At 35.5% G+C, this 20,686-nt stretch overlaps 1 protein-coding gene across 1 annotated transcript; it reads left to right on the top strand.

Annotated features, from left to right (window-relative positions):
- Positions 1 to 1,386: 1,386 nt before the first annotated feature.
- LOC18609579 (RING/U-box superfamily protein) lies at positions 1,387 to 2,353 on the top strand. The gene has a single exon (XM_018116137.2). It carries the CDS (start codon positions 1,627 to 1,629, stop codon positions 2,098 to 2,100), a length of 474 nt encoding a protein of 157 aa, XP_017971626.1. The 5' UTR covers positions 1,387 to 1,626; the 3' UTR covers positions 2,101 to 2,353.
- The last annotated feature ends 18,333 nt before the right edge of the window (positions 2,354 to 20,686 follow it).

The raw sequence follows: 20,686 nt of genomic DNA, 5'->3' as shown, positions 1-20,686 counted from the left end.
CCTTTTTTGTCCTCACCCCTCTTGTTCCCTTTGCATTCTTTTTCACTGCCTCTGAATTTTCTCGTGTAGTGAAAACGTAGTTTTCTCTCCTCCATTTCCAAAAAATGGACAATTCCTGGATGCACACCGTGTCCACGAGGATAAGATGTGTGGATATGAATAGGGCTCACAAGGCTGTGTGATCTTTGAAAGAGGACCATGCTTTGTTTTCTAGTGTCAAACTTTTGAACAAAGCTCAGTCTTGTTCCCTTGATGATTTAACTAGCCAGAAAAAGAAAAAAAAAAAAAATTACCCACATGTTTCTGCTGCAAAAATTAAAAAACCTTTGGGAGGGGAGATTTTCTTTAAAGTTGAAAACGTGGTTTTCGTTTCAAGTTTTGGTTGGTGAAATAAAAAATTTTAGCTGACAAGATGGTATTGGTATACCTTATACAAACTCTAGAAACAAGTAGTCAACATGGATTTTTAAGTTTAGTAATGGAGGAATTTCACTTGAGTTGTGTCTATGTGAAATTGGAATACTATGCACGCGTTTTAAGGTCAAAAGTTAAAGCATCCATGGCCATGGGGATGGGGCTCAGCACACAATCAAAGGGTTAAATTGCATCAATGTTTCTCGTTTTTCTGTTGCCTTGGAAAGTTTGTTTCCCTCTCCTCCCCATGGCTATCTATATAGAGGGCGGGCATTGCTGTTATTGTCTATTATCCTCCTCATGGATGAATAATTCAGTCGGCTTCTTCTTGCTGACGCCTTTGGAGTAGTCTAGTCTTTGTTGGACCTATTCTTAATTTCTCTCAAATTAATAAAAAAGAAAAGGGAAAGAAGATGCAATCTATAAGAAGAAGGTAACATTTGCTTCACTCTCTATTCTTTGTTTAATTAGAATCGAATGCTTAATACGTCTTAATCCACCCTCTCATCTCATCATCCCATCCTTTCTGCTTACCGACACCCCTCCAAAAGTAGCTGACCAACAAATTACAAAATAAAATAAAAAATAAAAGAGCTTTTAAAATCCCAAAGAAGAAAGCCGCATCATTGAGGAGTTGACGTAAACTTACGCGGCTCCGGGGAATGAAGAAACTTCCAGCCCCCGACCCCAAAGGTATCCACCCCTTGCCATATGCTACCTTCTCATTGGCCCTAACAAAGTGAACAGGACACGTGGCCTCTCACAGTTTACCCTTCTCCTTCCCAACGCAACCAGTTTTCTTTTACCCCTTTTTTAATCGTTGAAAACACACATCACCAATCTTTCACATACCTGCACGTGTCGCCACGTGTACCTAGTGAGGCCACCCACCCCTGGTTAAGGATCATGAACCAGGGTTAGCGCACTGGTGGTTAGCATGAGCCCATGTATTTATCAGCCCAAGTTTGGTTTTTATGTTGGTCAAAAGACAACCTTAATTTGTTAGGTGGAAGCAGATTGCTTCCCTTCTTCGTTTTCTGCCTTTTGTTTGTCTCCCTCACCTGGAAATTAACTCTTTCCTGTTAGCCTATCCATAGATTCAATTTCTTTCCTCAATTTTAGAAGAGAGAAAGTGGGTTTTGTTTTGGTTTTGCTTTTGTTGGGTTGTCGGAAAGAAGCATAAACAAGACATAACTAAAGAAAAGCCAAGGTATGGGACTGTCAAACTTCCCTAGTGCAGCTGAAGGGGTACTTCCAGTGCTAGTAATGAACACGGTTCTGTCAGTGGCTTTGCTGAAAAACATGGTGAGATCTTTACTCCAAGTAGTGGGTGCAAGCGGGAGTTCTTCTTCAAGTTTAGATGATGAGTCAGATGGGTACCCAGAAGAGAATATTAAGGCAAGGGAGAGAAGGATATCAATAACCCAGTTTAAGTCTTTGTGCCACACCAGCGAGTCATCGATATGTGCGGGTTCTTCTACTTCAGCAGCTGCTAGCGCTTGTTCTTGCAGTGGGAGTGGGAGTGGATGGGCTAACACCGTGGAGTGTTGTGTCTGTTTATGTGGGTTTGAAGCAGATGAGGAGGTGAGTGAGTTGTCTTGCAAGCATTTCTTCCACAAAGTTTGCTTGGAGAAATGGTTTGATAACAAGCATAGTACATGTCCTCTCTGTCGATCTATTCACTAAAAACGGTAGGGGCTTTACTTATTTAAAGAGGAGTACTCTTGTTTTGTCACCCTCTGATTTCAGATGTACTCTTTTATCTTCTTCTTCTTTTTCTCCCTTCTTAAGGTTCATTTTTGAGCAGAAACACTAGGAAGGTTGTGTAGTGTAACAGTCCTTGTCTTTTGCTCTCTTCTCTGTGTGTTACAGTGTATACATGTACCACAAACAGTATAAGAATAATAAAACAATGAAGGGATTGAAGAATTTTGGAACACCTTTGTGCCTTTTTATATTGCCAGTTCACTTTAATTCCAAGTTTAGACCTGGGACAAAACTTTAGAGTATCAGTGTATTGACTTTTTATCTTTCAGAAAACAGAATGAATATTGTAATGTATATGATATCAGATAAGATTTCTTCTTTTAAAAAATGTAAAAAGCTGCCGTTTTAGGGACTTCTCTAGTTGTTGATGATGGGCCCGTATCGGTACAAAGGAAACCGCCTTTTAATGTTTCTGTTTCCGAAGAAATTCAGGTCAGTTGTGAACAATTTTTGGAAACGTGCGTGTAAGGCTGCTTCAACCAGTCAACTCTTCTAGTTACAGGTTCATTGCAGGAGTATATCGTTTCAAGTATCTCTAACAGGCTCCATAATGTAGTCTTGGATACCCAATATTCTGGTTCTGTTCTTGCCGTAGATTCACAGGGAATTTTTCTGGGTAGTAATTATAAAAACAAGATGTACCTGCTGCTGCGGAATCGAGTGGTTATGCTTTCTCTAAAATTAGTTTTATATGGTGTAAAGGCTGACTGGCTTAATAATGGGTATTGTCCTTTACCTCTATTGGGATGTTGTTGCAACTAACTGAGACAGAGGTTCGTGCATTTTTTGCATACTAAAGGAAAAAGTTTACATCTGCTATGCTGTTACTGTTCCATTTGGACCTGCCTGGCAAAATTTTGGAACCTTGCCCGAAGATCAGGCCTGGGACCCTGAAGAAGGATCCATGGCAGGCAACAGATGTAAGGTCCAAAATCATCTTATTATTGCTAGCTCATACAATTAGGAATTCCTTTTGTTAATTATATAACTACATGAACATCATATATATCCCCAGAAAGGATCCAAAAGCTGCTCAAGTGGATTGGATGAGGACACTTGGTTGGTTTCTGGATCAGCAAAATCCAGAAGATTCTTAATTATCTACACCTTGAGTATTTGAAGAGTAGTTTGGGAATTTAGGAATGATTTTCCTGGATTTAAAATCCTAATCTTTATGTAAGCTTAACCATATAAAATCTGGAGTTCGTTTAGGACAACCACGAAGATCAGCTATGCACTGCCAAGAAAATTTAGGGCTGGTACTCTCTAGTAATATGGTAAATTGAAAGAAAAGGAGTCCAGGTTGGTATTGAGTATATTTTCGCAAAACATAATTTAACTTCCCACAGTTTATCTGATAGATTTGGGAAACGAAAGAACAAAAGAAAAAGAACTGGCAAATCCAATGTAAGTAGTTAATTTGGGGCAGAGGAAAGTTTGGGGAGCTTTCTTTCCTTGGTAGGAGGATTTCAAGTTCTTTTCAGTAGGAATCGAGGCAATATATAGGCTGGATCTAGATGAAGCACATGCTTTAATTTCCCTCGGTGCCCTCAAACTCTGATTCAATAATTTATTATTGACACTAGATAATCCAATATTGAAAAGCGTGTGAGATTAAAGAAATAAACTTTTAAAGCACAAATGTAACACAAATGAGATTTAAAATCAGCAAGAGGGAAGCTCTGATCATAACTATTAATGCTCTATAATCTTGTAGAGCTTATTGATTGGAAGCGCCGGGCCGCCCTTCTTCTCAGTCAGTCTTCATAGACGTGGACGTGCTCAGTCGTGCGAACTTCTTGTGCTCTAGCTTTATGAAGTCCTCAGCTTCTCCGTTAATATCTTCCCCAACCCGATATTTTTCAGTAGTCTTGACAAGTTGAGGATAATACTCACAGTCTGTCATTTGAGCCCTCGGAGCATCAAGATTACGCTGCTCCTCGTTAGGATGCTCCCATGAACCATAAGATTGGTATGGCATTGGCTCCCTCGTGGTAGCATAAACCTGGTATTCATATGAGGTATTCCCCCAGGTGACCCTAGGGTGCTTGGCATGGTGCTTAGGGCTAGCGTACGACATCCTAGTCACTTTCAGGCTCAGAAAATTGATATCAAGGTATTTGATTTGTGTCACTCGTGTTATCAGTTGCATTTTATAGCCCAATGTTGTTATCCCCAAGATGAGATCGAATCTAATTCCCTTCCTTTCGTGACCGTCATATCTAATAATGTCAGCCAACTTGGTGGACTGAAGAGATTGTAATGAAGAAATGGAGAAGAAGCAGGACAAGTATTTGCAAGTTGAGAAACAGCAAAAGCACAAGGAATTTTTAAAGCACCTTTTGCTTTTAGTTATTCCCGGTAGGAATAATAAAAAATAGTACCAATGATGATGACTAATATGGCCAGAACCGAGGAAATTGCAGGCACAACTTGAGGAAGAATAATCTTTTTTGCATAAGAAAACTTTCTTATCTACCTGTCTGTCACTGCACCGACCTTGGAAATCAAATTCTGAGGAGTTCTGATTCGTCTTCTCCATCATTAATAGGTTTAGGAGTATAAGGAAGTTAGAGGGAAGCTTTCCTGCTTGTTTAGTTGTTAGATTTTGGTTTAATAGACTGAATTTTATAAATGGCACGTAACCGATGAAAATATCCACATCAAAAAGAATGTTGGTTTTGATTGCCTATACAGTAAAGGCTTCTCATATTCTTAACAACTAGAGCAGCAGCTCGGACAACATTGTATAGATAGTTATTAAAATGTTTTATTTAGGCACCTGGTACGTAGTTGCTGATTTGGAATGAGCAGTTAATAAACTTGTTGCTGTAGATGTGTGAAAATAGAACAATAGGATAAGCTGTCAGGTTGTTGTAGATGGTAAATCAAGTTACAAACAATTAATTATAGAGAACAATACTGCTTAAGTAAGTTTGATGATCCCATCCACTAGTTCTGGTGAATGCTCAGCACTTTGATTTTTGTTTGTGCAAACTGCAATGAAATGAACCTCTTCTTCTTGTCCCAGAGTCTGATCTTTCATATATATATATTATTTTTACTCATAAATGTTAATGGTAAATAAAGTCTCTTTTTACGTCTAGATATTAATTTATGCCAAGTGAATAAAGTTAAGAAATGTGTAACTCGTGAGTAATGAGATTCTCATCCAGTTCAGGTATTTGCTCATAAGTCCAAGCAAACACATCTTAAACTTCTCTCAATAATTCAATTACTGTAAATCTTTGCTTATTAGAAAGGCTCTTGCTTATGAAAAGTGGCTTAGTTGTCTCTCTTTTTTCCGTCATATTTATTTCCTCCAACTCATTACCTTGAGGATTTGGTTGATCTTGGAATTGCTCCTATGCAAGTAATACCTCCTGTACTTCTTCTTTCTCCATTTCCACTTGAAAACATGATGGTGATCGATCCAGTGGCTCCTAAAGTAGAAGGTTAGGAGAAGATGTTTCCTTAGAGCTTGTGTCCAACCATAAGCAATACACAATTTTTCCATCTTCACGTGCATAGGAAGTTACCCCATTAGACATATTTTCCTCACTTACTTCCCTATTTGTAGAAATGTTTCCTCTTCTCCTTTTCCCTCCTCATTTTTCTTCTTGTCATTGTTCTTTGCCTTATTCCCAACATACTCTTCACATCGCGGAAATGGAACACCCACAGATCTAGCAATAGCTGTTTCCCCATCTTTTGCTGGATCCATAAAGAAAGAAATCTCTGTATAACCTACCTCACGTCGTTCAAATGGTGCTTTAGTAGTTGGAATAAAAATCTCCATCTCGTTCCAATGTCCCTTAATAAATTGATGGCGTGAAGAATGAATGATATTGTGCATGTGCAAGAATAATCTTCCAATTAGAGCATGATAAGTTGCATTTGCATCAACAACATGGAAACATGCCTGATCTTAAATCGGCTTCATCTTGAAGTTCACTGTCACTTGAGCCAAAGTCATGATCTCTTTGTTATCAAAATAAGTGATAATCCTAGGATGATGTAGACTCTTTAAATCTATGTTTACAACCTTCAAAGTGGATAGAGGTATGAGATCATAGAGGAACCATCACCAATGAATGTTCTCTTAATAGGGTACCCATTGATAGTGCTTTTCACATAGAGGGGCTTATTATGATAAGGATGGGGTGTACTTATGTCTGTTTCTGTACACATAATAGCATTCTGATATGCGCTAGCCATTTTCCCTATAAGTCATCCTACTAAGTTACACTCACCAAATTGTTCTCTAGCTATCTAAACTAGTGATATAGCCACTTCTTTTCTTGTTTTTTTCTAAAAACCCAACTTAGTTAAAGAAATGCCTAAAGTTAGGTGTCTTCATGAGTGAGTTTCCAATTGAAAAAGTAACCATAGTCGCTTCACTTGTATCATTGAATTGAGTGTTTGAAGAGGAAGGGTCATCATGGTGAGAGTAAATTATTGCGCTTTCTTGCCCTTAAGGATTTGAATGAATGGTAAAAAGGTCTTTTTGAGCTCTATTATTTCTAATCAATACCTTTCCTGCTTGCACTCATCGATGGAACATTTTTCAAAGGTTTCTACATTCAACCAGTATATGTTTCACTTGTTGTCAAGGTTCTCTTTTCACCAACAAGTTTGAAATGGATTACAGAATAATTTTCAACTATCAAATTTCCAGATGCTTTAAAGTTGAAAGTAGCAAGGTAATTTTATACATGATTTTGACACACTTAAACGATATGAATCACCCTGGTTACATCCTAAGCTTAAACATATATGCTTGACTTGTTCCTCTCAACTGATACTATTTTTAACATATTAATTTGTAGTTTTGAACCTTTACTAAGAACTAAAAAATTAACTCTCATAGGAGTAGCAAAATTGGCTTACACAAGCATACTCCCTTATTTTTATATGTTTGGGTAACTGGCTATTCAAGAAATAATTGGGTTTTGTCGTAACGTGCGGGTCCGAGAACCCGATTGCCAGACACGAGTGAAAATTCTAAAATTAGGAGTCGCTACTAATCTTTTTTACTAGGTGCGATTGGCCACCTATTGACTCGATTCTAAACGATGAAGCTTTAAATTAATTTTAAGCCCACCGAAAAGAACCTTAAACTGGTCTACGTTTTTCTAGATCTAAGTTCGGGCGTACGGTTACGCCCGGGGAAGGATTAACACCCCCGAGACCCCCGTTTCATGAACGGTACCATTTTTTAGATTATCCTATTAGGGTTTAATTTTTTTTAGTTCACTATATTTTCTTAGTTATTATTCTCTTATTTTATCTTCTATTTAACCTAAAATGGAATGCAAATGTGAGGCAAGATGAGATGCATGACGTGAGATAAAAATGTCGGACAAATAACCTTTTATCGAGGATATTCTCCCGGATCCGCCTATCATACTGGTGAGATCCGGGGTATTCTTTCACCTAGGGAATCATTCGAGAAATTCGCCTTCGCAAATTCTACGAATAAATCTCGTCATCGGAGTCATCGTGTGTTTTCTTTTAAAATAATATTTTCGTGAATAATGAACCTAATACGAGTAAAAGCCTTTTATTAAAGACATTTCTTGAGCCCTCCCATCATACTGGTGGGACCCGAGGACACCTTTTCACCTAGAAAACTTTTCGAGGAATACCCGCCTTCGCAAGACCCTCGAAAAATCCCATCATTGGGGCTTAACTTGTAAACAAAAATACTTATATGCAATGATATGTATGATGCAATATATATATACTATGCTAATGCAATTATCTATTTTTTGTCATTCATTATTATTTAATTATTATTATTATTTTATTTTTTATTATCATATTTTCTATTTTATTTCTTATTATTATTTTTTCATACTTTACATTTTTTATTCTAAGTTCTTATATTTTCCTTTTATAATTAGATAAAGTCTTTATAATTCCATGTTATTTTAGTGAACAAAATTTTATTTTTCTTTTACAAAACATTTTATTAATCTATAGTTTATACCATTAGATATTTAATGATTAATTTTAAATTAGCTATTGTTTTGGATTTTTTTCCTTATTTTTTATTTATTTTGTCTATTTATTTAATGTCATGTATATTCCATTTTCACAAATTAATTATTTACTATATATTTGAATTATTATTATTTTTTTATCATTTTTTATCTATTGTTATTTATTTATTATTTTTATTGAGTAATTTTTTGTATAGTCAAATTCTTTATTTATTAAAAATTTTGGGATCTTGAAATCGAGGCCCTCCCATCGTACTGGTGGAGCCTTGATTCGGATTCCAAACCTAGGGAATATGGGTCCGGGATTGCGATTTCTCGCGTCCCGACCGATCATCCCATCATCGGTTCATAGTACTTATAGTTAATGTCATGGAATATTGTTATCATTTTCTATTTTTTTAGGAGTTAATTTTCTAAGATTGATTCTCATACCTATTTTATTACTTTAATAGTCAATCCAATAATTTTCAATTTCTTAATTTAATCTATATATAAATCTTTAGCCTACCATTTACTCCATTCATTTATATATTATTTTTTTTATTTTTCTTTATATTTGTGGTAAATATTTTCCTAAGCTTAAATTCCTTGTATAACTAAACATTTTCTAAAAATATTTTATTATCTTTTTTATTTTTTATTCTTTATTATTTCTGTATTCTCCTATTTGTATTAATCTTCTAAGTCTAAAATACCATGAAGAAAAAAAATAGAATTTTATACTATAATAATTTATAATTAATTCTACTTAATATCCCTAAAAAAATGTAAAATGGGCCAACAAATAGATTCTCAAAAGAGTTAGAGATTTACCTTAGCGGGCTAGAAGCGGCCCAAATGTCGGCCTGCTCCAACTAAACTGCCTCCCTAAGGCCCGCGTGGCCTCTTATCAAAACGCACCATGTTGGTCTCCTGCTCAACAGCCCCCTGGTGCCCAAAACGTCGTCGTTTCAAATGCCCCAGCTCTTAGCTATTTAAGCTTCATTTTCTTCATTTCTTCCTATTTTCTCTCTTCAACTTCTCTCTCTATAAACAAACCTCTCTGCCTTCTCTCTAAAATCTCACCAGCTCCCTCTCCTTCTAACAGCCACCCCAAACCGGACCTCCCTAATCGGCGACGCCATTGGCTACCATTTTCTCTCCTGCCACCGATCGACGACCCAAGCTTCCCTTTTCGTCGGTGTCGTTCTAATCTCTTTCCCAACCACCGAACGGTACTCTTTATTTCTTTTTCACCGTTCTTTGATTGGCGACAAGCTCACTAACCGGATCTCTTATCGGCAACCGAATCTTTCCTCTCTTATCGGTGTCGACTACCAAGATCGGACCTCTCCTCGCCTTCTTCTACTATCGATCGGCTCTCCCTTTTCGCCTTCTCTTACCGTCGATCGGCTTTAGCTCTAAATCTGTCCTCCCTGCAGCTGCTCGACGTTGCCGACGTCGCTCCCTTCCTTCTGCTGGTAGCTAAGGCCCCTGGCTAACCACCGACGGTGTTGCAAGTACCCCCAAAAATCCAAAATAAAAAAAATCCCCCCCCAAAATCCGGTTACTCTCCTTCTATTGTGTATTTTTGACTAATTTTTTTTGTAGTTTTTGGATGCATTTTTTCTGATTTGTGGATTATTGTGGCTGCTAGAAAACTAGGATTTCCTTTGGTTGTTGTTTTGTGGTTTCTTGGTTGCCTAGGGATTTTTTTAGGATTGCCGATTGTTGGGTTTTTCTTTGATTTTTGCTCCCTTCTTTTGTGTTGCTCCCGATTCCCCTCTTTATACACTCAGCTTTTTTTGGCCGAGTGTAGTGCCTCCACTACCCTGCCAGACGCGATTTTTCACATCTGGTAAGAAAGGTGGTGCCTGGCAGGGTGCAGACGCACCTTACTAGACGTACCTCTTCTCTTTTTTTTTTTCTTTTTTTGTTTATGATTTTTTTTAATTACTAAAATTTTATTATTACTTTTTTTACAATGTCTACAACTGCCATTCTTTGCGCATTTCGAAAATCCGAAATAGTGCAAAGACGTAGACACTGTATTTGACTAATTTATCATTTTTTTTTCAAAGGTTCTTCTCTTTCTTCTTACTTGTTGTTGTTTTTTTTTTTATTATTAAATGAACTCTTCAAAGTTGAGGCAATGAAACTTTTAAGAATAAACTGCTCAAAATTGAGGCAGAGAAATTTTAAAAAGTAACTCCTCAAAATTGAGGCAACAACACTTTTAAAAATAAACTCCTTAAAATTGAGGCAACGATCGAAACTTAAAAAACCTTGAAACTAATTACCCGGAGGTTATAAGAGAATAATGTACCTAGAGGTCTTCAGAATGTACTCGGAGGATTTAGGAAATGTGGCTCCTTGAAAACTGAGGCAATGTAACTTTAAAAAATCTTGACATTAATTACCCGAAGGTTTTAGAAGATGCATCCAGAGGATTTAAGAGAATAATGTACCCGGAGGTCTTGAGAATGTACCCGGAGGATTTAGGACATGTGGCTCCTCGAAAACTGAGGCAACGTAACTTTGAAAAATATTGACATTAGTTACCCGAAGGTTTTAAAAGATGCATCTGGAGGATTTAAGAGAATAATGTACCCGGAGGACTTTAGAATGCACCCGGAGGATTTAGAAAATGTGGCTCCTCGAAAACTGAGGCAACGTAACTTTAAAAAAATCTTGCTACTAATTATCTGAAATGTTTCAAAGTGGTTCTCAAATTAATCAAAGCTTGATGTATTTGCATAATTTTTTGTGTTGCATGGATTTTTTTCCTTTCCCAATGCATAGAAATATGTGTGAATGTTGACTATTGCACAAAAAATTTCCAACATCATTGTTGCATGGTCATGTGCATGCATGCATGATGGCATGAGAAAAGGAAAAAATTACCTTTATCTCATCATTTCATTTCAGTGTCTTCCTCTATTGAAAGCCATTCTTCCTATCTTTGCACACTCTTCTATGATCTTTTTGTTCAATTGCCAATCACTTTATCATAAAAGAACTTTCTTGCTAATCTTGTCATATCATTCCCAATTCTTGAAGTTACTTCCCGAAGATGGATACCCCCATGAGATCGTGTGCTAATTCAAAAATGGTTCCATGCCTCTTGATCCTTGAGAAAAGATTCACAAAAATGCTTGTCTCATCATTTAAAACTTTTGATCTTCATACTACAATAGCAGAAGTAACTTCACAAAAATAAAGAATTCTCCATTACTTTCAAAGCATCTTGAATTTTGATAAAATTGTCCTACAAAACTATTTTTTTTTTATGACTAAAGGTAGTTCAAGTTTGGAACAAAACTGAGTCAATTTGACATTTTTTCAACATGTGATACTTGAATCTCTTGAAAATTAATGATTACTGTTTGAAATGATTTTGGATGAGCCAAATGACAGTCTGGTCTTTCATATGGGTTGGATGGTTTAACACATCAAGGTCTTGGTAAACAATAAAGATTTTCACCATTTCATGAGGAAAAGAAGAAAAGTTGAAGTTTCTTTTTCTAAGCTCACAAAGGTATATTGATTTTTGCAAGAAGATTCCTTTCAAATCATAATCAAATTTGACATTCTCTAAACCTCATAATATGTGGCAAAATGATAAATGTAAAGACCAGCTATTATAGGCTTAATATTGCAGAAGGCTATTTTGACAGTGATAGGCTCAAAATTCAGTATGGATTTTTTTTCAAATGATCTTAAATCTTAAAGGGTGCTTGAGAGTTTTAAACCTTTAGGAATGTGTCCAACGCATTCAACTGCCCTGAAATGGTCCATCTCTAGTGCTTTTTGTTATCACCTTAGTTGGAATCATGAGTGGCTTCATAAATTCACATCTTTGCTCTAGACTGCTCTTTCAGATTTTCACCCCAGAGATTTATCTTTTTCACTCACTTTTTCTTTTTTTTTTTTTTGTCTTCGCTCTAGACTGTCCTTTCGGGTTTTCACCCTAGAGCTTCATCTTTCACACTTACTTTTTTTTTCTTTTTTTTTTTTGATCGATTGTTCCATCATGCACTTGAAAAACTCAAACTTAGTCCAAAATGACTAAAAGGATTCAAGAATATAAATTTAGCAAAGAAAAGAAGTCAAAGTTTCATCTTTCATGTGATGGTCTTTTTCTCTAAGATAGCTCTTCAATTTAAGTATCTACACTTGATCAAAATGGACTTCTTCAAGTACGTAATGTAGGCTATGGTTAAAGGTTCTGAAAGAAATGGATACACAGGCCCAAAACATGTATTTAAAGGTGATTAAACCAAGGATCATTCATTACTGCTCTAAGGCCTCTTTTAAGATATTTGTCCTTTCTCAAAGCATGCTTTTCCCACCATTTCTCTTCTATGCTTTTTCTTCCTTTCTTTTTTTCAATTTTCATTTTCATTTTTTCTTCTTCATTCATTTTTTCAAACTTCATGTTGATGGATTAAGTTCGAAACTTTCAAGAACTCAACTTTGCATCTGTTCCCCATAATATAACAGATGTTCGTTTTTCCCTCAAAATGAATCTTCTATCATCCATGCTTTTGACAAAAAATTTTCTTCAATATTGCCCCCCAATGTGGGAGGTGATCCTTGGTTGAGGTGCATTTTAGAGACAATGTAATAGGCTCAAAGGGGTAGCAAGTGGATAATTTCTCATTTGTGAAGGGAAAATGAAACATGGCTATTTATCCTCTCAGCTATGGTTACTTCTATTGAAGAGCAAATCCCTAGAAAAGAACAATTTAAGATTAAAGGATGATTTTTCTTCATTTTGCCACTTTTGACACCATTTGAGTATTTCAAGTGCATAATGTCACTATCAACTTTCTTTTTTCCTTTTTTCTTTTTTTCACTTCACAACTGAAGATTGAATCAACCTTTCCAAAGTGAAAGGATTCATCAAGAATGTTTTCTTTCTTAATCAACCACTCAAATGAAGGCTCAAGAGACAATTCTTAACAATAAAGGTTCCTTAGAAGCCTTCAAAGATATAATATCAGAACACCTTCTCATGGTCAACTCTTTTAAGAAACACTTTTGCTAAATGAGAAGGGAAAGAGGCCTATTTTTAAAGCCAATGTGTCTTGAAGGTACTGGGTAATCTTGTTTTTAGTCATCATGCCCCAGAATAAGATCAAAGATGGTTTTGAAAGGTTTACATTTGGCATACAGTTGAAAGAAATTAGAGAGGTTTTAGCATATTTGAGACTTTAGCATAGTCTTGACATTTATTAACCTACCACATTCAGAGTCTTTACAAGAGTACCTGATTTGCTTGATTTTTAAAGAAAAATTTTGCAAAACAATCAATTATAACATTGGTCATTGCCTAGACAAAGATCATTGTCTTTCGGTATCACATGATAAGGTTAATAAACCTTCAAAACTTTGTTTCCTTTTGGACTTAAGTTCTTGAATATCCTTATTTGAATGGTATTGGGCTTCAAAGTGTTTGAAGAAATGGTTAGAAAATGTTTGCAAGGACAAGTTTGTTCTAAACAGTAACCATCAATTCTTTCAAGGTCATGTGCACATTTTATTGCCTAAAACCTTTTTTGTTTATGACCGTTCTTTCTTTCTTTCTTTCTCCTTTTTTTTTGTTGTTTCTTTTTTTTTTTTTGAGAAATTTTTTGTTTTTATGATCTTGAAAAGATGTTATAAAACCTTTATTGAAACAATCGTATCACCTCATAAAACTTTAAAAATTTTCATTCAACAAAAACATTAACACTTACAACTCTTAACAAGAATTCTACTCATTCCATGCATCTAACTAAAAAATAAAAACTCCGAATCATCTATTTTTTCTTGAGACTTGAGGCATTTTCAACTTCCTAACGAGAGCCCACTCTATGGCATAACCGATTTCCAACGTTCCATAAGCTCAAGAGTCAAACTGTCATCCTTGATGAGATTTTCAATTTTCTCTTTCAATTGCCTACATTTCTCTATTGAGTGTCCAATTGTCCCCATGTGATAGCCACATTTAGTATTAGGGTATAATTCCTTACCGATGGGTTTGGAATTGTCTTCATTGGCACCATACTGAGGTATTGATTCTCAATTAGTATAGGCAAAAGTTTCGAGATTGGCATGGGCAATTGGCGAAGGTTGGGTTTTGGCAATGATTGAGGCATAAGTGGAGGTGTGGGTGTTCTTAGATGAAAACTTAGTTGTGGAATTGGTTGATAGGAACACAAGCTATGGGAAATATGATTCCAAACGGGGTAGGAAGGTTGGTATGCAGAATGAATATGGTATGGATTGATGCACCATGGTTGCTCTTCACATGTGATAACTTGTGCTTCCCCTCTCCTTTTCTTCGAGGCTTTACAACTTTCCATGCTACTGACACTATTCTCTTCAATTTTACCCCTATTGATTGCATTCTCAATCATCTCTCTTGAAATTACTACGTCAATGAAGTTCCTAGTAGCATTTCCGATTAGCCTATCATAGTATGGTAGTGGGAGAGTACCAATAAAAAACATTATTATTTCTTTTTCAATGAGAGGTGGTTGAACCTGTGTAGCAACATTTCTCCATCTTTGAGCATATTCCTTAAAACTCTCAGTGTCTCTCTTCTCCATGTTCTACAAAGAAAGCCTATCCTGGGCCATGTCCAAAACATGTTTATACTGAGCTACAAACGCCCGAGCCAAGTTTTTCCATGTGTGGATTCGATTGCGATCTAGCTGGACATACCACTTTGCTACAGCACCAGTGAGGCTGTCTTGAAAGCAATGTATCAGGAGCTTGTCATCATGTGCATGTGCAGCCATATTCTGACAATACATAGTGATATAAGCTTTTGGGCATTTGGTTCCATCATATTTCTCAAAATCTGGTACTTTGAACTTAGGTGGGATGATCACATCAGGTATCAAACACCAATCTATTGCATCAATAGAACCATATATGTCCATCCCTTTAATAGCTTTAAGGCGCTCATCCAAAAGGTCATGCTTTTGTTGCATTTGCAATTCTTTCTTTAGCTCAAAAGATTCTCCTTTCAATGTTTCTTGCTTTCCAAGGTTATCTAAGTCAGGAATAAGAGTTGGGTCAGAGAAATTTACCCCCGAAAATGACATAGTTTGCCCTTTCATCTGCAATTGGCTTTGTCTTTGCAAACCTGATAATCCTTCGAAAAACCTTTCCTCTTTACTAGTAATCATCTCCATTAACCTTTCCAACTGTTCCTTTATCTTGTCTTGACGTTTCTCGATCTCGTCCATTCGTTTTGACTGCTCATCTCCCATGATTCTAATTTGAGTCCACGTATCACACAAACAGCCAAAGGGCTTTCTCGAGCTTTTATCTTTTCACAAAATGGAAACAAATTAGATTGGGTGATAAGTTCTTCCTTACTAAAGATCTTCCTAAATGTACTCCTTCTTTATACAAAACTTGAAAAAAGATCTTTCATTCCATGAAACCAATGACATTGTTGCCTCTCTTTTCATTGTATATAGCGAAGTCAAATGACAGTGCTTACAAAAAGGTGGATGAATGATAAATGCATGGGTGTCAAAATCAATGGATGTTTAAATGCATGACAAGATGACTTATGAGTCAATAGATGATGAATGATTCAGGGCACTTTTTATGCATGATGAGATTACCATAAAATCTAAGTTGTGTAAAACATTTATTTTTCCATTAATCATCATTTTTTGTTTTATCTTTTTTTTTTGTTTTTGTATTTTATATATATTTTTTTGTTGTTTTGTTTTTTTTTTCTCTTTTTTTTTTGTGAAATCCTCCTTGTCATTATGAAACAAAATTTGATCCAAATTGTGATAATTTTCTTGCATCATTTAAGGAACAAATTCATTTTCTAATAATTGCTCACTAACATAAATCCAAACTTCAAAAGAAATTAAGCACATCTATGTCTAAACATTAAATATCCTAAAACCTTAAAAACTTTTACTCAAAAAGAAAAAGTCCTAACAAAGTCCACTTTTGCCACCTAGATGCCTATTTGGATACCTTATCACCCTGTCCGACCATCTTTGCTAGATCAAACCACTTTACATCTGTCAGTGCTTGTACCTTATGCTTGAATGTAGTACAATCTTCAATGGAATGTCCCATGACTCCACCATGATAATCGCATCTTGCATTTGGATTATACCATTTTGGATATGGAGGTTTCAAGGGTTCTATAGGCATAGCAGCAACAAGGTGATCCTGAACCAATTGCTGAAAAAGTTCTCCATAAAAAATGGGAATGGGATCCAATTGCTTATGTTGTTTCCTTTTGGATTGTTTTTGGATGACACCTAGGCTAGGAGCAAGGGTGATAGGTGATGGTGTGAACAGTTGGGCTCGAGGAGCTTGTTGAGAAGGTGGTCGAAAAATGCTTGGGCAAGGGTGAAAACTTGGATGCAGACCAATGTTCATGGGTTGAAAAGTTGGTCGAAAAGGGGTAGGTTGGAAGCATGTGCTCAGTGGCAAACCATTGTTTAAAGGTGGTGCAGAGCTTAGAGGTCCCATCTTGGATATTGAGCCCTTCAATTCAACCATCTGCATATTCAACTCGTCCATTCTTTTCATAACTTTTTCCAAACCTTGATCTTTACTTGGGTCACTAAGTGAAATATTGGTCTTATCAAGGACAAATTGGCCTTCCTTCAATGGTTGCTTGAGGCGTGGTTCGGTTTGAAGCGATTGGAATTCTTGAGGGTGAATCACATTGGTTCTGTTGAGACATTTAACCATTTCCATCAATTTGGCAATCTATCCTTTCATCTCTCTAAGATCATGTCTGAACTCTTCTTGATTGCGCTCTAGTGCACTTATCCTTGCTTCCAACTGATGTTCCATATCTTTTCAACCCCCCAAGATTCAAATCAAATAAATTAGAAAAGAATTTTGAAATTTGACTGAAACCTTTCTAGATGTTTTCCATAGATGTGGATTTGTTTTATTTCCTTCAAACCTAATAAAGCTGTGTGGTTCTTTATTATGGGAATAAATATGGCTAGAAATAAAGAAAATATGAATATATGGATATGGATGCAAATATGTCATGTGTATGAATTCATGAAATGCAATAATGCTTTGATGAATGGATGATATGATATGCAATGAAATACCCCCAAAATGTAAGAAAATTTAAACACTGAATATGCAATGAGAGCACAATAAAAACCATTTAAAAATCATGTAAAAATGAAAAGTGGAAGATTTATTCAAAATTAAAATCCTTTTTTCCTTTTTCTCTTTTTTTTTTGAACATAATGAAAGAAATGAAAAACCCTTTTTATTTCTTTTTTCATTCCTATTTAAATGGAAGATCTTTGTCTTTCTTTTTTTTATTTCTTTTTTCTCTTTTTTTATTTTTTACGAGAAAAAACAATTGACAGAAATATCGTTCTTAATTCTTTATTCTTTTTTTTATTTTTTTATTTTTATTTATTTTCATAATTTTAAAAGAACAAAAGAAATAAAAGAAAAGACTTTGTTTGTTTCCTTTTCCTTACTTTTTTCTCTTTCTTTTTTTTTTTTATTTCCATAATGTTATGCAAGAAGTCAAAATAGAGAGACTGAGAAGTATTCCTTTATGTGTTCTTATTTAAGGATACCACATTCACAATATGTTGAAATGGTTCTACCTAAAAGAAGGTTATTTGCAATTTTCTATATGCTGAGTTTGGGTTACAAACGGAGCTAAAGGTTCCCAAATCGTTTCTCACTGTCGTCCATACGGACTAGTAAGACACCCCAGTCCTCACCCATTATAGGCTTCGAACGGACTATGTTCGATCTGAGTGGGAGTCTTCACTAGCCCGTGCGAAGGTTATCACCTCACGAGAGCGTAGCTACTAAACTCCCTCCTAAATATGACATAGCCCGAGTAGAGGGCTTATGCATGAATACAAAATGTGCTGTGTGTGTGAAGGAAGACATCGATGTTGGACCAATAATCTCACATCCCTCTATCCTAAATCCCTACAATTATTAAAAGCAATAAAAAAATGCATCAAACAAAATATGCAGAGCAAGTCATTAATACTAAGGAAACATTAAATTATTTAAACCCTTGGATAACCTATTATTATTTAATGGTTTGACTCTCAGCAGTCCCCAGTGGAGTCGCCAGCTGTTGTAAGGTGTGGGTCCGAGAACTCGACTGCCAAACGCAAGTGAAAACTCTAATACTAGGACTCGCCACCAATCTTTTTTACTAGGTGCGATTGGCCACCTATTGACTCGATTCTAATCGATGAAGCTTTAAATTGATTTTAAGCCCACCGAAAAGAACCTTAAACTGGTCTACGTTTTTCTAGATCTAAGTTCGGGAGTACGGTTACGTCCGGGGAAGGATTAGCACCCCCGGGACGCTCGTTCCATGAACGGTACCATTTTTTAGATTATCCTATTAAGCTTTAATTTTTTTTACTTTACTATATTTTCTTAGTTATTATTCTCTTATTTTATCTATTATTTAACCTAAAATGGAATGCAAATATGAGGCAAGATGAGATGCATGGCGTGAGATAAAAATATCGGACAAATAACCTTTTATCGAGGGTATTCTCCCGGATCCGCCCATCATACTGGTGAGATTTGGGGTATTCTCTTACCTAGGGAATCATTCGAGAAATTCACCTTCGCAAATTTGATGAATAAATCCCGTCATCGGGGTCATCGTACGTTTTCTTTTAAAATAATATTTTCATGAATAATTAACCTAATACGAGCAAAAGCCTTTTATTAAAGACGTTTCTCGAGCCCTCTCATCATACTGGTGGGATCCGAGGACACCTTTTCACCTAAAAAACTTTTCGAGAAATACCCGCCTTCGCGAGACCCTCGAAAGATCCCATCATCGGGGCTTAACTCATAAACAAAAATACTTATATGCAATGATATGTATGATGCAATATATATATATATATACTATGCTAATGCAATTATCTATTTTTTTGTCATTTATTATTATTTAATTATTATTTTCATTTTATTTTTTATTATCATATTTTCTATTTTATTTCTTATTATTATTTTTTCATACTTTACATTTTTTATTCTAAGTTCTTATATTTTCCTTTTATAATTAGATAAATTGTTTATAATTCCATGTTATTTTAGTGAACAAAATTTTATTTTTCTTTTACATAACATTTTATTAATCTATAGTTTATACCATTAGATATTTAATGATTAATTTTAAATTAGCTATTGTTTTGGATTTTTTTCCTTATTTTTTATTTATTTTATCTATTTATTTAATGTCATGTATATTGCATTTTCACAAATTAATTATTTACTATATATTTGAATTATTATTATTTTTTATCATTTTTTTATCTATTGTTATTTATTTATTATTTTTATTGAGTAATTTTTTGTATAGTCAAATTCTTTATTTATTAAAAATTTTAGAATCTTGAAATTGAAGCCCTCCCATCGTACTGGTGGAGCCTTGATTCGAATTCTGAACCTAGGGAATATGGGTCCGAGATTGCGACTTCTCGCTTCCCGACCGATCATCCCATCATCGGTTCATAGTACTTATAGTTAATGTCATGGAATATTGTTATCATTTTCTATTTTTTTTGGAGTTAATTTTCTAAAATTGATTCTCATACCTATTTTATTACTTTAATACTTAATCCAATAATTTCCAATTTCTTAATTTAATCTATATATAAATCTTTAGCCTACCATTTACTCCATTCATTTATATATTATTTTTATTATTTTTATTTTTCTTTATATTTGTGGTAAATATTTTCCTAAGCTTAAATTCCTTGTATAACTAAACATTTTCTAAGAATATTTTATTATCTTTTTTATTTTTTATTCTTTATTATTTATATATTCTCCTATTTGTATTAATCTCCTAAGTCTAAAATACCATGAAGAAAAAAAAATAGAATTTTATACTACAATAATTTATAATTAATTCTACCTAATATCCCTAAAAAAAAATGTAAAATGGGCCAACAAACAGATTCTCAAAAGAGTCAGGGATTTACCTTAGCGGGCTAGAAGCGGCCCAAATGCCGGCCTGCTCCAACTAAACTGCCTCCCTAAGGTCTGCGTGGCCTCTTTTCAAAACGCACCGTGTTGGTCTCCTGCTCAATAGCCCCCTGGTGCCCAAAACGGTGTTGTTTCACATGCCCCAGCTCTTAGCTATTTAAGCTTCATTTTCTTCCTTTCTTCCCATTTTCTCTCTTCAACTTCTCTCTCTAGAAACAAATCTCTCTACCTTCTCTCTAAAATCTCACCAGCTCCCTCTCTCTCTAACAGCCACCCCAAATCGGACCTCCCTAACCGGCGACACCGTCGGCTACCTTTTCGTCTCCTGTCGTCGATTGGCGACCCAAGCTCCCTTTTCGAAGGTGCCGCTCCAATCTCTCTCTCAACCACCAGTCGGTACTCCTTGTTTCTCATTCATTGTTCTTTGATCGACGGCAAGCTCACCAACCAGATCTCCTATCGACAGTCGAATCTTTCCTCTCCTACCGGTGCCGGCTACCAAGATCGGACCTCTCCTCACC

This window comes from Theobroma cacao, chromosome 2 (assembly GCF_053813885.1).
Source record: "Theobroma cacao isolate CCN51 chromosome 2, ASM5381388v1, whole genome shotgun sequence".
In the NCBI taxonomy this organism is placed as follows: domain Eukaryota; kingdom Viridiplantae; phylum Streptophyta; class Magnoliopsida; order Malvales; family Malvaceae; genus Theobroma; species Theobroma cacao.
The sequence above is the reverse complement of the archived record's forward strand: the minus strand, read 5'-3'. Positions and strand labels throughout refer to the sequence as shown.